Here is a 12,499-nt window from a genome sequence, read left to right on the forward strand (position 1 = left end):
TCTCAACTTTTGAAGAAGTTTTATTTAAATAAATGTTTTCTATTTTAGACAAAAAGGAAACCGATATACAATATTAAGACCAAAAATATGAAAATTCCTCATTTCTCAAAATATATATTACAAAAGTCAAATGCTTTATGACTTAATACAATTAAACAATGTTTCAATTCATTCAAAAATAGTAAAAAACACAATAATTCAAAGAAAATGCTTTTAAAGTTTTCTTCCTATGCTTTTTTATATTTTTGTCTATAAATAAAGGGGAAAATGCTTAAAATATCAAAATAATAGCTTCTAACCTTACCTAAAATATGGAGTACACAAATATTTCAAAAGAACAGCGACCATGATTGCATTTTCTTTCGTTTTATGAAGCCAAGATATTTTATTCAAGTATGAAAGCAAACCCAGACCCTAGAAGAAATGTTAGCAATGCATCAAATTACTTTCAATAAGGCAATATATTGCTTGGAATATACACACATTTTATCTACCTGTCTTTAGCAAAGTCTTTAACAATGCACAATGAAATGGGGGGAAATTTTTTTAGTTATTATTTCTGAATTATAGCAAATTTTTTAAAAAATAATAATTTCAATTTAAAAAATCACTTTAAACATAACAAATTAAATGCATATAAAGTTATTGTTGATTTTCATTCGGGAATTGGAAAAAAATATTACAAATTGTCCCGTAAAAACGTACCTTTGGAATCTCCGAAGCAGTGTTCCCTTCAAAACGAAGTCCACAAATTTCAATCAAACTACTGCAAAAAATAAATTAACAAATGAAAAGTAATCTCAACTAATAATAAAGACGTGTGTATGTTTTCAGCTTCACTAACAGCTATAAGTTGATACTTAATTACATCTGATACTTTTGTTTCAATGATTGCACTTGAAATTTCAATGATGAACATGAAAAAAATGCATTTTCCTAACATTTCCTCATATTGTCACGTAGGTACTCTAGTGTGGAACTCAATGACACACACAAGAAGTAGAGCTAAACCAATTTATTAACTCAACTCTGTTCTCAGAACTCAGTGACTGACGGATCTGCTTTTATACTAGCAGGGAAAGTTCCCGAATACTTTTCTGGAGACAGTAAGAAAAGTCCAGAACACTTATCTGGTAAACTAAAGAAATATCCAGAATCTTCTGGAACATGAAAGAAAGGAAAACATAAAATCAAGGAATTAAATATTTACACAGACTATGAATCGCATTGTCTCTAGCGGGATTCGAACTTACGATCTCTTGCTTAAGAGACCAGTGCTATGACCATTCGGCCATGGAGAGTCGACTGTCTCTTTTCAATGCGGCATTGCTCCCTCCTTAGAAGAACAGCGTCTCAATGTTATGACATTTAATTTTGTGGCTTTAGTTCTTGATCGAGTCACAGGGCCAGTATAAGTCGTTGCGTTTTCATGGGGAGTAATCTCTTGAGAAATGTCTCTTTCCGGAACCTCCATACTTTCAAAAGAATGTTGGTCGTCTTGTTCTTCTGGATCACAGTATGGCTTCATGCGTAAAACGTGGACAACTTCCTTCGATTTCCGCCTTCTAGAAGTAGGATCGAAATCGGCTACTTCATAGGTGACGTCGAACAACCGCCTCAAAACTTGATAAGGGTCAAACTACCTCTAGAGGAGCTTCTCGGAAAGCCCTATTTTACGAACTGGTATAAAAATCCACACCAAATACCCTGGTTCGTATGCCACCATCCGATGTTTGGAGTCACAACGCCGGCAATCTTTCTGAGCCTCGAGAGTTCGTACACGAGCTAATTGCCTCACTTCTGCTTTATTGATCAGATGACTAACGTAATCGTCTTCTTGGCTGAACTCGTTGGGGCAGAGGGGAAACATCGTATCCAACGGCGTTTCAGCTTCTCGCCCATGTATTAGGTAGAAGGGCGTAAAACCTGTCGTGTCGTGCTTGGCAGTGTTGTAAGCGAATGTGACGAACGGCAATATCTGGTCCCAGTTCTTCTGTTCGACATCAACATACATAGAAAGCATATCTGCTAGCGTTTTGTTGAATCGCTCTGTGAGGCCATTTGTTTGCGGATGATAGGCTGTAGTCATTCGATGAGTGATATTGCACAGTCGATTAATATCGGCCACCAGCTTGGACTGGAATACTTGACCACGGTCTGTAATGATAACTCGTGGAGCTCCATGCTTCAGGATTATGTCCTTTAGTAGGAATTTGGCGATTTCCGTAGCTTCCGCCGTCGGTAAAGCTCTGGTGACTGCGTACCGGTGACAAATAATCAGTGCATACTACAATCCATCTGTTGCCGTCGTCAGATTTTAGAAATCGTCCTAGCAGTTCGATTCCGATACGATGGAAAGGAGCGGCAGCTGGTGGAATAGGCACGAGATGACCTGGTGGCTTCTGAGGAATAGATTTTCTCCTTTGACATTCACGGCAGTGCATCACATATCTTCGAACATTTCTGCACAAACCTGGCTAATGAAATCGCTTTCTTATTCTATCATACGACCTGGTGAATCCTAGATGTTCGGCGGTAGGGTCGTCATGGAGAGATTCTATAATACTGAGTCGTAAATGCTTCGGGATCACTGGTAGAAATTTCCTTCCAGACGGATCAAAATTCTTCTTGTAGAGGACTCTTTCGACTAATTCAAAGTTTCCCAGCCTGCTTGCTTCGGTACTTGATTGGTCTCATTATTTTTGCCAATTCCGGATCTTTCATCTGTTCTTTTGAGAGATTAGTGAATAAAGGGGTACCTATGGAGTCCCCAGACCATGAAGCATCGACTTTTAATGGGTTTCTGGACAGACTATCAGCATCTTTGTGTTTTCTTCCATTTTTGTACACCACTGCTACGTTGTATTCTTGGAGTCACAGCGCCCATCTAGCGAGTCTTCCAGAGGAATCCTTCAGTCCTGTCAGCCAACACAGGGAATGATGGTCAGTGACGATCTTGAAAGTCTTTCCAAAGAGATATGGCTAAAACTTAGTTATAGCCCATATGGCCCGCAAGGCATTCTCTTTCAGTTGTGGAATAGTTTCTCTCAGCCTTCGTCAGAGTACGCGAGGCATAAGCTATTACTTTTTCCTTCCCATCTTGGATTTGGACTAATACTGCGCCGATTCCGTATCCACTCGCGTCGGTGTGAAGTTCCATTGGTGCATTTTCGTCATAAAGGCCTAAAACAGGATCGGAGGTAAGATCTTTCTTTAAGTTATTAAAAGTTACAACTTGTTCAGGTCTCCAACGGAATTTTGTGTCCCCCTTCAGTAACAGCTGTAGAGGTTCGGCTTTATGGCAAAAGTCCTTTATAAATCGGCGATAGTAAGAGCAAAGTCCCAGAAAGCTTCTTATGCCAAGGATATTCCTAGGCACGGGAAAGTCACTCACGGCCTTTACTTTTTCTGGGTCCGGTCGTACGCCGTCACTGGATACTAGGTGTCCCAAGATCTTTATCTCTTGTACTCCAAAGAGGCATTTTTTTGGATCAAGGATAAGGCCTACGTTCTGTATACACTGAAGGACGGTATTCAACCTCTGAAGATGTTCATCGAATGTTTCTGAGAACACCACTATGTCATCTAAATAGCAAAGGCACATTGTCCATTTTAAATGTCGCAGAAGATTATCCATCATCCTTTCAAAAGTTGCTGGAGCATTGCATAAGCAGAATGGCATCACTTTAAACTCGTATAATCCCTCAGGTGTTATAAAAGCTGTTTTCTCACGATCGGCTTCATCAACTTCTATTTGCCAGTAACCAGAGTAGAGATCCATAGACGAAAAATATTTTGCCCCCTTCGGGCAATCCAAGGTGTCGTCAATACGCGGCAATGGATACAAGTCTTCCTTGGTAATTTTGTTGAGTCGGCGATAATCAACACAAAAACGCCAGCTTCCATCTTTTTTCCTGACCAAGACGACTGGAGATGACCATGGACTTTCTGATGGTTGAATGATGTCTCTTTCTAATATGTTGGTTAACTCTTCACTGATAAGGTGGCGTTCAGATGGGGACACTCTGTAAGCTCTCTGATCGATAGGTAAATGGTCACCTGTGTTTATTCGGTGTTTAGCATTGAGTTGACTTCCTTTCTTGATCAAAAATTTCTGGAAACTTCTAGAGTAGATGCAAGATTCTTTCTTTTTGGTCGATCTTCAAATCCGGAGCTATCATCGTGGTATAGTCGATGACACCCAACTTTGCCTTTGAAGTGGTCGTGGAATAAAACGATCCTTCGTCTATGGTATTTACGCAGTCTTCGCATAAGGGTCCATAATACCCGATGCACATGCCTTTAGGGATGATCTGAGGTTCTCCTTGTCCGTTGGCAACTCATAGTTCGGCTTTACCATTAAGGAGCGTAACTGTAGTAAAAGGAATGGCAACTTCCTTGTTTAAGAGGAGCAAACCTATTTCCCTCTGCTATTACGTCGATTACACTGAGACCCTCCAATTATTTTTACCTTGAATGGCGTTAGCAAAAACAGTTTGTGGCGCGAGAAATAAAAATGGGACAGCTTATGTTAAAAAAAAAATTTGCCTGCTTCTGGTAAGTTCTTTCCTTTTAGTTTTCATAATTGGTTATGAGAGTTATTATATGATTATTTTATGTTATGGTATTTTTGCTTATTAGTGGTCGTATTCTTTTAATTTATTGTTTTGTTTCTTTTTTGTAAAAATGGTGTATCTCTTAGGCCTAATTTCAGGGGATTTTCGGGTCACGAGGAGTTAATACTGTTGGACAATTTAGTCTGGATTCCTCACAGAAAAAATCCGTTATTTTGAATCCCTGCCTGAAGGTGACCCTTGAGAAAATCTTCAGGCCGTATTCTTATTTTATTTGGTTTAATTTTGGTATTTTTTTTTTTTTCTTATTAACTTGGTTTTTATTACTGATTGAGTAGATTCATCTGTGTTTTAGTAGTAGCTGCATTCACGCTCTCTAAATACAATGGTGCTTTTTCTTTTCTTTTTTTAGTTTGGTAAAATCCTAGATGGGTCCATCTCTTGGCAACTTATTTGAAATCTCGCTAAGTTGACTACTAATTGAATATTTGCTATTATTATTATTTTTCAATTAAAAAACGACACTTTAAGGCCAGAAATAATAATAAATAAAATAAATAAATAATAAAAAATAAAATAATAATAAAATAAAATAATAAATAAATAATAATAAAAAAAAATAATAATAATAAAAAATAATCCGTCTAGGTTGCCCCATTGGCGACGTTATTGCCACTCGTTTGGCAAGAATTCAAAAAGACGCCAAGAGGTGGGCTGTGCTAGGCTCCACCCTTTAGTTTTAGTTTAATTCAGAAATAATTTTTTTAGTTTCGATTCCGAAATAATTTAGTTTTGTTTCCAAAAATAATTTTAATTTTAGATTGTTTTAATAATAGGTTTTAATTACATAATGCTTATATTTTTCTTACTTATAAATATATAACTTATACTTACAATATATATATATATATCAAAACTTACTTCAACACTAGGGCATTTTCCAAAACATCTGTTCGCACTACATGCACAGTAGGTGTATTATATTTCACTGATGTTATATATTCCATATATGCTGTGAGAATAGTATAAATACCATCCTTCAAACCCTTCAGAATCAAACCTTCAATAAAAGCAAAAAGATTGAATAAATAGATTCTAGATTCAAAGATTAGAAATTTATGCTTAGTTAAAAAATTAAATTTTTTGTTTAATTTTTTCTTTTAGAAATAGAATTTTTATATGTATGGTTAATTATAATGCAGAATTCTACAATCTGGTTACAAAAAAGGTGAAGCATTTAAATAAAGAATGTAAGAAGAAATTAAATAACTTAAAGTAGAACGGAAGGCTTTTAAAAATGGATTTTAGAAGTCAGATTTTACACAATATACATGATTTCTAATTTAAGTTATATGAATTTTGAAAATAAATAAAGCAAATTGATAAATTCAAATACCTAGCAACTTTCTGAATTTCAAAATAAATTTTGAATTCTATTTAAATAAAAAAAAAACCATAAGTACACTTTGCATCAAATGGTATATATCATTTTTTTTTTTTTTTTCATGAATAGAAAATCTGATTTGTGATCAGTTAGAGATGTACATAAAAATATTGCCTTCTGCACTTTATTTGACATTTTTTTCTCTTTCGTCATAAGAAAGACTGCACTTATTTATAAATGAAAATTAATTTACTGATTTGAAAATAAATTATAAAATAAACAGCCAGATGCTCATAAATCATCCCTCAAATCATTTTCTGCCACAGTGGCCCGATGGTAAATTTTCAACTTTGGGACATCAGGATTTCAGGTTTGAGAGCCAATTCCACCAAAGAACCACTGCATAAACAGAGCTGGTGGACATTAAATATGCAGTGGGCAAATGGCCTCCTGCTGGTGTGGTATTGAAGTTTGGAGAAGGAGGTAACAACTCAGATGACAGCAGTTCAAAATTATACAATCCTAGAGCTTGCTTTAAAACAGGACATTCATACAACTAAACTTAAATCACCTTCCAATTTATCCAAAACAAATTTTATGTTTTTAGAATAATTTTTTAAATACTGATCATTAATATTCTATATTGATATATTTTCTGTTATTTTCATTACTATATTTAGTAATGTGCACTCTAAAAAGATTCTTCAAGCAAAAATTCTCAGCAAAATTAAGCAGCTTGATTCAAATCGATAAGGTTCATAAACATACTCAGAATTAATTGAATAAAAGTTAGAGCAAGTAAAAAAAAAAGCAATTAAACTGAAGGAAAAGCATCCACCATTTTTTTCCCCCTAAATTGTTTTATTTTACAAATCAGAATACTAAATATATATAATTAATATATACTTCACATTCAAATTGAAGATAGCAGCACATTTCATTAGACATTGTAATCAAAAAAATAATTTCAATTTAGAATACTAATAAATATTCCAAATCAGCATAATTGAAGGAAGCATTCTATCCTCACTCAAAGCACATATACAATAGAAAAATGATAAGTTAATACCTAGTAAAAGTGAAAAATAGATTGATTATAAATCTTAAATTTCTTGAATAAAAATCAAAAATTAAAAACAATTTAAATTATTTTTTGAAAACCAACACCTACCTTCTTCAGGATTTATTGAAGAACAAAATGTCTTTAACTTATAAAAAGCTTTGCCACATTCTATAAAATTTTCACAAATTTGTAATGTGCTTTCACTTGACATTCTAGCTAGACGAGTAAATGGCTTCATTTGGAATAGTTTCTTCTAAAAAATAAATATCTTTAAATAAGATTAAAACAAGTATCACATTTATCCACAAATTGAAAATTTCTTATTAATTATTTTTAAGAAGTGGATTCATTTCATGTATGTTTTAGAATCAAGTAAATTTTCAATTTAAAATTTCCCCTGAGTGCAAGTTTTTTTTTTTTTTTTTTTTTTCAGTAAGAGAAAGATTTCAAGATACTTATAAAAAAGTTTTTGAAATATAAACTAATAAATCTTATTTAATCTTTTTATACATTTTTATAAATGTTACTTTTCAATCAATAATATTGACAAAACCATTTAACCGTTTTAAAAGAATTTTTAATGTCAATCTATTAAATTAATTATTTGTCAAATAATGCAATTCTGCAACAAATCCATCCTAAAATTCAAAGTTAGGTAATGCACTTTTATTAATTTATTAAAGCATTTTAAGTATTGTTAATTTTCTTAGAATCAAGCAGTAATTAAATTTGATTTATGAGAAGATTAATAATTAAAAATAAGAAATTTTGTAATATTATCAAAATAAAATAAATAAAAAATAAATAAATTGGCTAAATTTGTGTTCAAAAATCTTCTTCCAGCAGACATATCAAAATAGATGTGCTAAATATAAAAATGTATTTTTTAATTGCATAAATAGGTGAATGTCCTTCATGATATTTAAGTATATATAATGTGTTATAAAATGCCCTATGTTAATTATTAATTAATCATCTTAAAAATTAAACTTAATTATTTTCCAAGTAAAAATTTAAATTAATTATTTTTATCTTTATTTAAAAATCATTATAAAATCTATTCCTTTAATTATATACAACAAGAAAATAAATTTTAGAATGAATAATATAATCTCTTAAAAAAGGCAACTAAAAATGAATTCAAACTGAATTTTTAAAATTTAAAAACGAATAAATGAAAATACACTTTTAACACACAAAAATTTAATTTGTAGATTTTAGCATCATCAAATGCTTGCATTTTATCAATTGTATGCATTTGTGTATGTGTTTCTGTGACAGGAAGTACCTAAATCAATCCCTTTTAAGCAGAATTGACAAAAATATTTTTTATAATATCATGGATTTTCTGTTAAAATATAGTTATAATTCAAATTTGTTTTTTACTGATTTGAGTCAAAACTAAAAAATATTTTTATATCAAAATCATTTTTATTAATTAAATATTTTTGCACCTTGTGTTCTCAGTAATTTTAAGGAAATAGGATTTTTAGGTCTTTAATTCAACTATAAGTATAGAGGAATTTATCAAAAAAGTAATAAAATAATATCACTGCAAACACATTAAATAGAAATTATACAAGCCATCTTGAAGCTTTATTGTACAATTGTTGTATCTCTGTATAATATTTATTTTTTTAAAACAATTATTTACCAACATAATTATTTTTATGTAATTTTAAATTCTGTATAACTTTTATAATTAATATTTTATCATTTATTAAAATGAACTAATGCATAGTTTTTACTTTTAAAAAAAGTCTTTTTTCTGTCATTATAAACTTAACCGATTGTTGTGAGAATCAGTTTTGAATAATGTCTGTTATTATTCTAGAATGATACAATCAAGATATTCAATCAACCAAGCCTAAGCTATTTAGAAAGAATATTACAAATCTGTTACATTAATTTTCAACAAATACTATCAAACCTGTAACACCTCTCCCCATTGAATTTTTTGAAAAAAAAAAAGATGCACAATTTACAAAGAAGATTATTAAGAAACTTTTAACAGTACAAAAATAAGCAGTCTTCGATTCTCATTATTTAACACTAACATAATCAATTCCAGTGGCAGAAAAAAACAAAAAAATTTGCACTAAAATTTATTTTTCTAATAAATAAATTAGGGTAAAGAAATGATATTTTCCTTCCAATTTATGTTTATTGCTTTTATAATAGGATTTAAATAATAATCAGTATATATCGTGTAACTGTAAAATAACTTTATCTATAAAAGTCTCCCTAGAAAATTTAAAAAGCACTGACTGCAAATGAAATCCAATATATATAGATATTCAAAAAATGTACTTGAAAATGAGATGAATAAAAACCAAATCCTCATGATTACAATTACAGATATCAAATATTAAAAAAATTCAAACATTCAGTGAATTTCTAAATAAATATTGCAGTGGATAGACATAAATAACATTAGATTTCTATCTGCCACATGAAAAGGCCAAATTTCATTTGAATTTGCTGATGATTATAATCACTAAAGGTGTGTAAATAAACAAAATTATTCTATAACAACATAGTTTTTTAGAGAATATTAATATTTCAAAACAAACGTAATCTCTTACATCATCATATAAAAATGTATTAGATGGAATTCCCAATAGCAAATCAAGTACATCATATACAAAATCCTGCTCTGACAGAACTTCCGAGGAGTCAAAAAGTATACAAAACTTTTCAGCATCTCCTTCATCTGTATTCAGTAGCACTTCTTTCTCATTCAATTCAGATGTATATAGGTGACAAGGAATGTCTTGCCTAAATCAAAGTCAATATATTTTATAAATTAGTTTATATATATAACAAAAATATATATCAAATAATACAAATACTACTAAATATATAACAAAAAATGCCAGAATGGTATAATGATAGTTTTATCTAAAAAATCTAAATAGATAAAATCTAAAATGCCAGAATGGCATAATGATAGTTAAATGATACAATGCTGTAAAATGTTAATGGCTACAATGATTTTATTGCCTTGCTTTATTCTTAAAAATAGCTAAAAACATGGCTATAAAAAAATATTAAGAAATTTAAAATACTACAGATTTCTTTACATCTTATTTTATTAACTGCAAAATTGATTTGAATCCAATTCAAATATTTATTCACTAAAATCTATTGAGTATTTAGGAACATTACAGAGCATTTAGATCCTAAATTGTAGACTAATAACATTTTAAAGTATTAAAATCCACTTATTTTTCTCTCTCCTTTAGGTACGATAATCTGAAAGAAAGCAAGTGGACTGGTTACTTTTAAAAATAGCAAATTAGTGCAAACACTGTTATACTTTATCAAAAAAGTAATAAAGTCATAATTTTTTATTTAAAAGTGTTATAATTTATCATTTAAACGTTTTTACTTGATTTAAGCATTATCATGATTAGTGTTATTCAAGCCTCTTTTAACTATGCATATATTCTGCCAAATCTAAATGTTAAAATGAAAACCAAATCATTATGAAGCAATGTACTTAAAAATACATACAATAAGAATTTTTTTATACAAGTTTTATAAGATTATCTGATTTTCACAAATAAATATCAATTTCTATCATAATGCACAGTTAAAAAAAAATCTATTAATCTAGGAACATTCTTTCAAAAGATTTCTTATCTTAATCATCCATAAAAATAATTATTAAAAACAATGTTTTTTCATTTTATTATATATTTATTCAATAAGATTTACAATTGTCCAAAACTGTAGAGATAAAAAAAATTGAGTAAATCCTAAAATTAATACATCAAAGATCTGTCAAATATAGCATAGCTTAGAAGAAATGATAAATGCCTTTCCATTAAGTTATGCTATACGCTAATTAATTTTCAAATAATTATATAACAAAATTATTTCAATAAGTTATAGAAAAAAGTTAATTTTATAATATAGCCATAAGTTATTTTGGAAAGAATGAAATGTTTGACATATGTAACCAAAATTTTTGAAGATTTCAAAATTGTCAAGTAGTGTGAAAAAAAAATTTTGATCCAAATTAAATACAAGAATAATCTTAAATTTTCTAATAAGCTGGAAGAAGAAAGTAGATTTCTTAACATTTAAGTTAATGTTTTCAAATTCCTTCCATAACATTAAAAAACAAAACAGACAAAAAAAAATGCTGCATATTAAAGCAACCAGAGATAATGACTTTGTTGTTGTTGCAAAGTTCAGTATTCATGGTAAAATATTAAGATAATAAATATTATAAAAATAATATAAAGACAGTACAAAGTTTAAATTAGATGATTGAAATACTTTCAAATTTTTATGCGATAAGTGCTATTTATAATAACACATATAGATTTATCAGCTTGCAAGAGCTAAAAATTGATTGTTTGCATTTTTATTATTTTTTAAATCATTTTTCTTTCATTTATCTGAACTCTAGTTATTTCATAAATAATAGATCATAAGATTTTCTGTAGATGAAAAAAAAAAAAAAAAAAAAGGTTCTGCTCATTACCTAGTAACATATTTTAAGAATAAGACAATGAACCCAAGGGATTGCATAGCAATCCTCACAAGTTGTTACATAAACCTTGTTCATTTACTCCCAAAAATGAAGATGAGCTGTCCAAGCACAGTTATCGTAGTGTGTGTGTGATAATATATATGATTAAGTTTAATCCATTTGCTTATAATACATTTATTCAAATCGAAACTGAATAAAGTTTATTGAACTTGAAAATGGTCTACTTGATTTTTTTAAGCATTTAAAGAATGAAATAATGAAAATTATGAAAACGAAAAATATAGGAGATAAAGTTATAAGGGACCCCTGAAATCAAATTATTTAGATTTAACCATTAAGAACTAATTGTGTGACAATTGTGCGCAATTATTAAAAAAAAATGTTAGTTTTGTGAATTAAGTACATTTATGACTAAAAATAAACTTTAAATACTTCCAATTGCATGAATGGCCAACAATAATTTTGCATCAATAATTAGAAACCAATAAAAAAAATTCTAGATAGATAAATTTCAATTCAATAAAATTCAGATATAAAATCAAAATTGAATTTACTTTTTTTCCTATTTTGATTAGATGTAATTCATAAAGATTAGATGACAATGTCAATAAAATTGAAATAACTGCCAAATAAATGAGTGTTAATAAGATTATTCATGTCAATCAAAATCAAGAATTTATCAAATTATTCATGTCAATCACTTTGATGAATACATCTTAACACACAAAAAATGATATTTTATTTTGATCATATTATTTAAAATTATATTTGAGCACTAATGGCAGAAGATTCTGAGTGATTAGCTTCAAAATAGTGAGATTTCAGATGAAATTAGTGATTTTTCTGTAGTCAAGAAACTTCATTTTTGTGCACTAAAACACACTTTTATTTTTATTTTTTTTTTCATTCTGACAGGTTCTTCTTAAGAATGATTCTTCAATATTTTCGTTTGCCTCTTGAATGATTCTTCAATA

At 29.6% G+C, this 12,499-nt stretch overlaps 1 protein-coding gene across 4 annotated transcripts in view; it reads right to left on the reverse strand.

The window, feature by feature from the left end:
• The window catches only part of LOC129985229 (gamma-tubulin complex component 6-like), a 58,334-nt gene that overhangs the window by 23,632 nt on the left and 22,203 nt on the right, over positions 1-12,499 (reverse strand). For all 4 annotated transcript variants that reach the window (XM_056095172.1, XM_056095175.1, XM_056095174.1 and 1 more), the window contains exons 8-12: positions 9,607-9,799; positions 7,130-7,274; positions 5,496-5,634; positions 706-766; positions 305-414 (exon numbers count right to left, since the gene is read on the reverse strand). In XM_056095172.1, coding sequence (XP_055951147.1) covers positions 305-414; positions 706-766; positions 5,496-5,634; positions 7,130-7,274; positions 9,607-9,799 — 648 coding nt within the window. The remainder of the gene's footprint in view (positions 1-304; positions 415-705; positions 767-5,495; positions 5,635-7,129; positions 7,275-9,606; positions 9,800-12,499) is intronic.

The sequence above is a fragment of the Argiope bruennichi genome, chromosome 9 (assembly GCF_947563725.1).
Source record: "Argiope bruennichi chromosome 9, qqArgBrue1.1, whole genome shotgun sequence".
In the NCBI taxonomy this organism is placed as follows: Eukaryota; Metazoa; Arthropoda; class Arachnida; order Araneae; family Araneidae; genus Argiope; species Argiope bruennichi.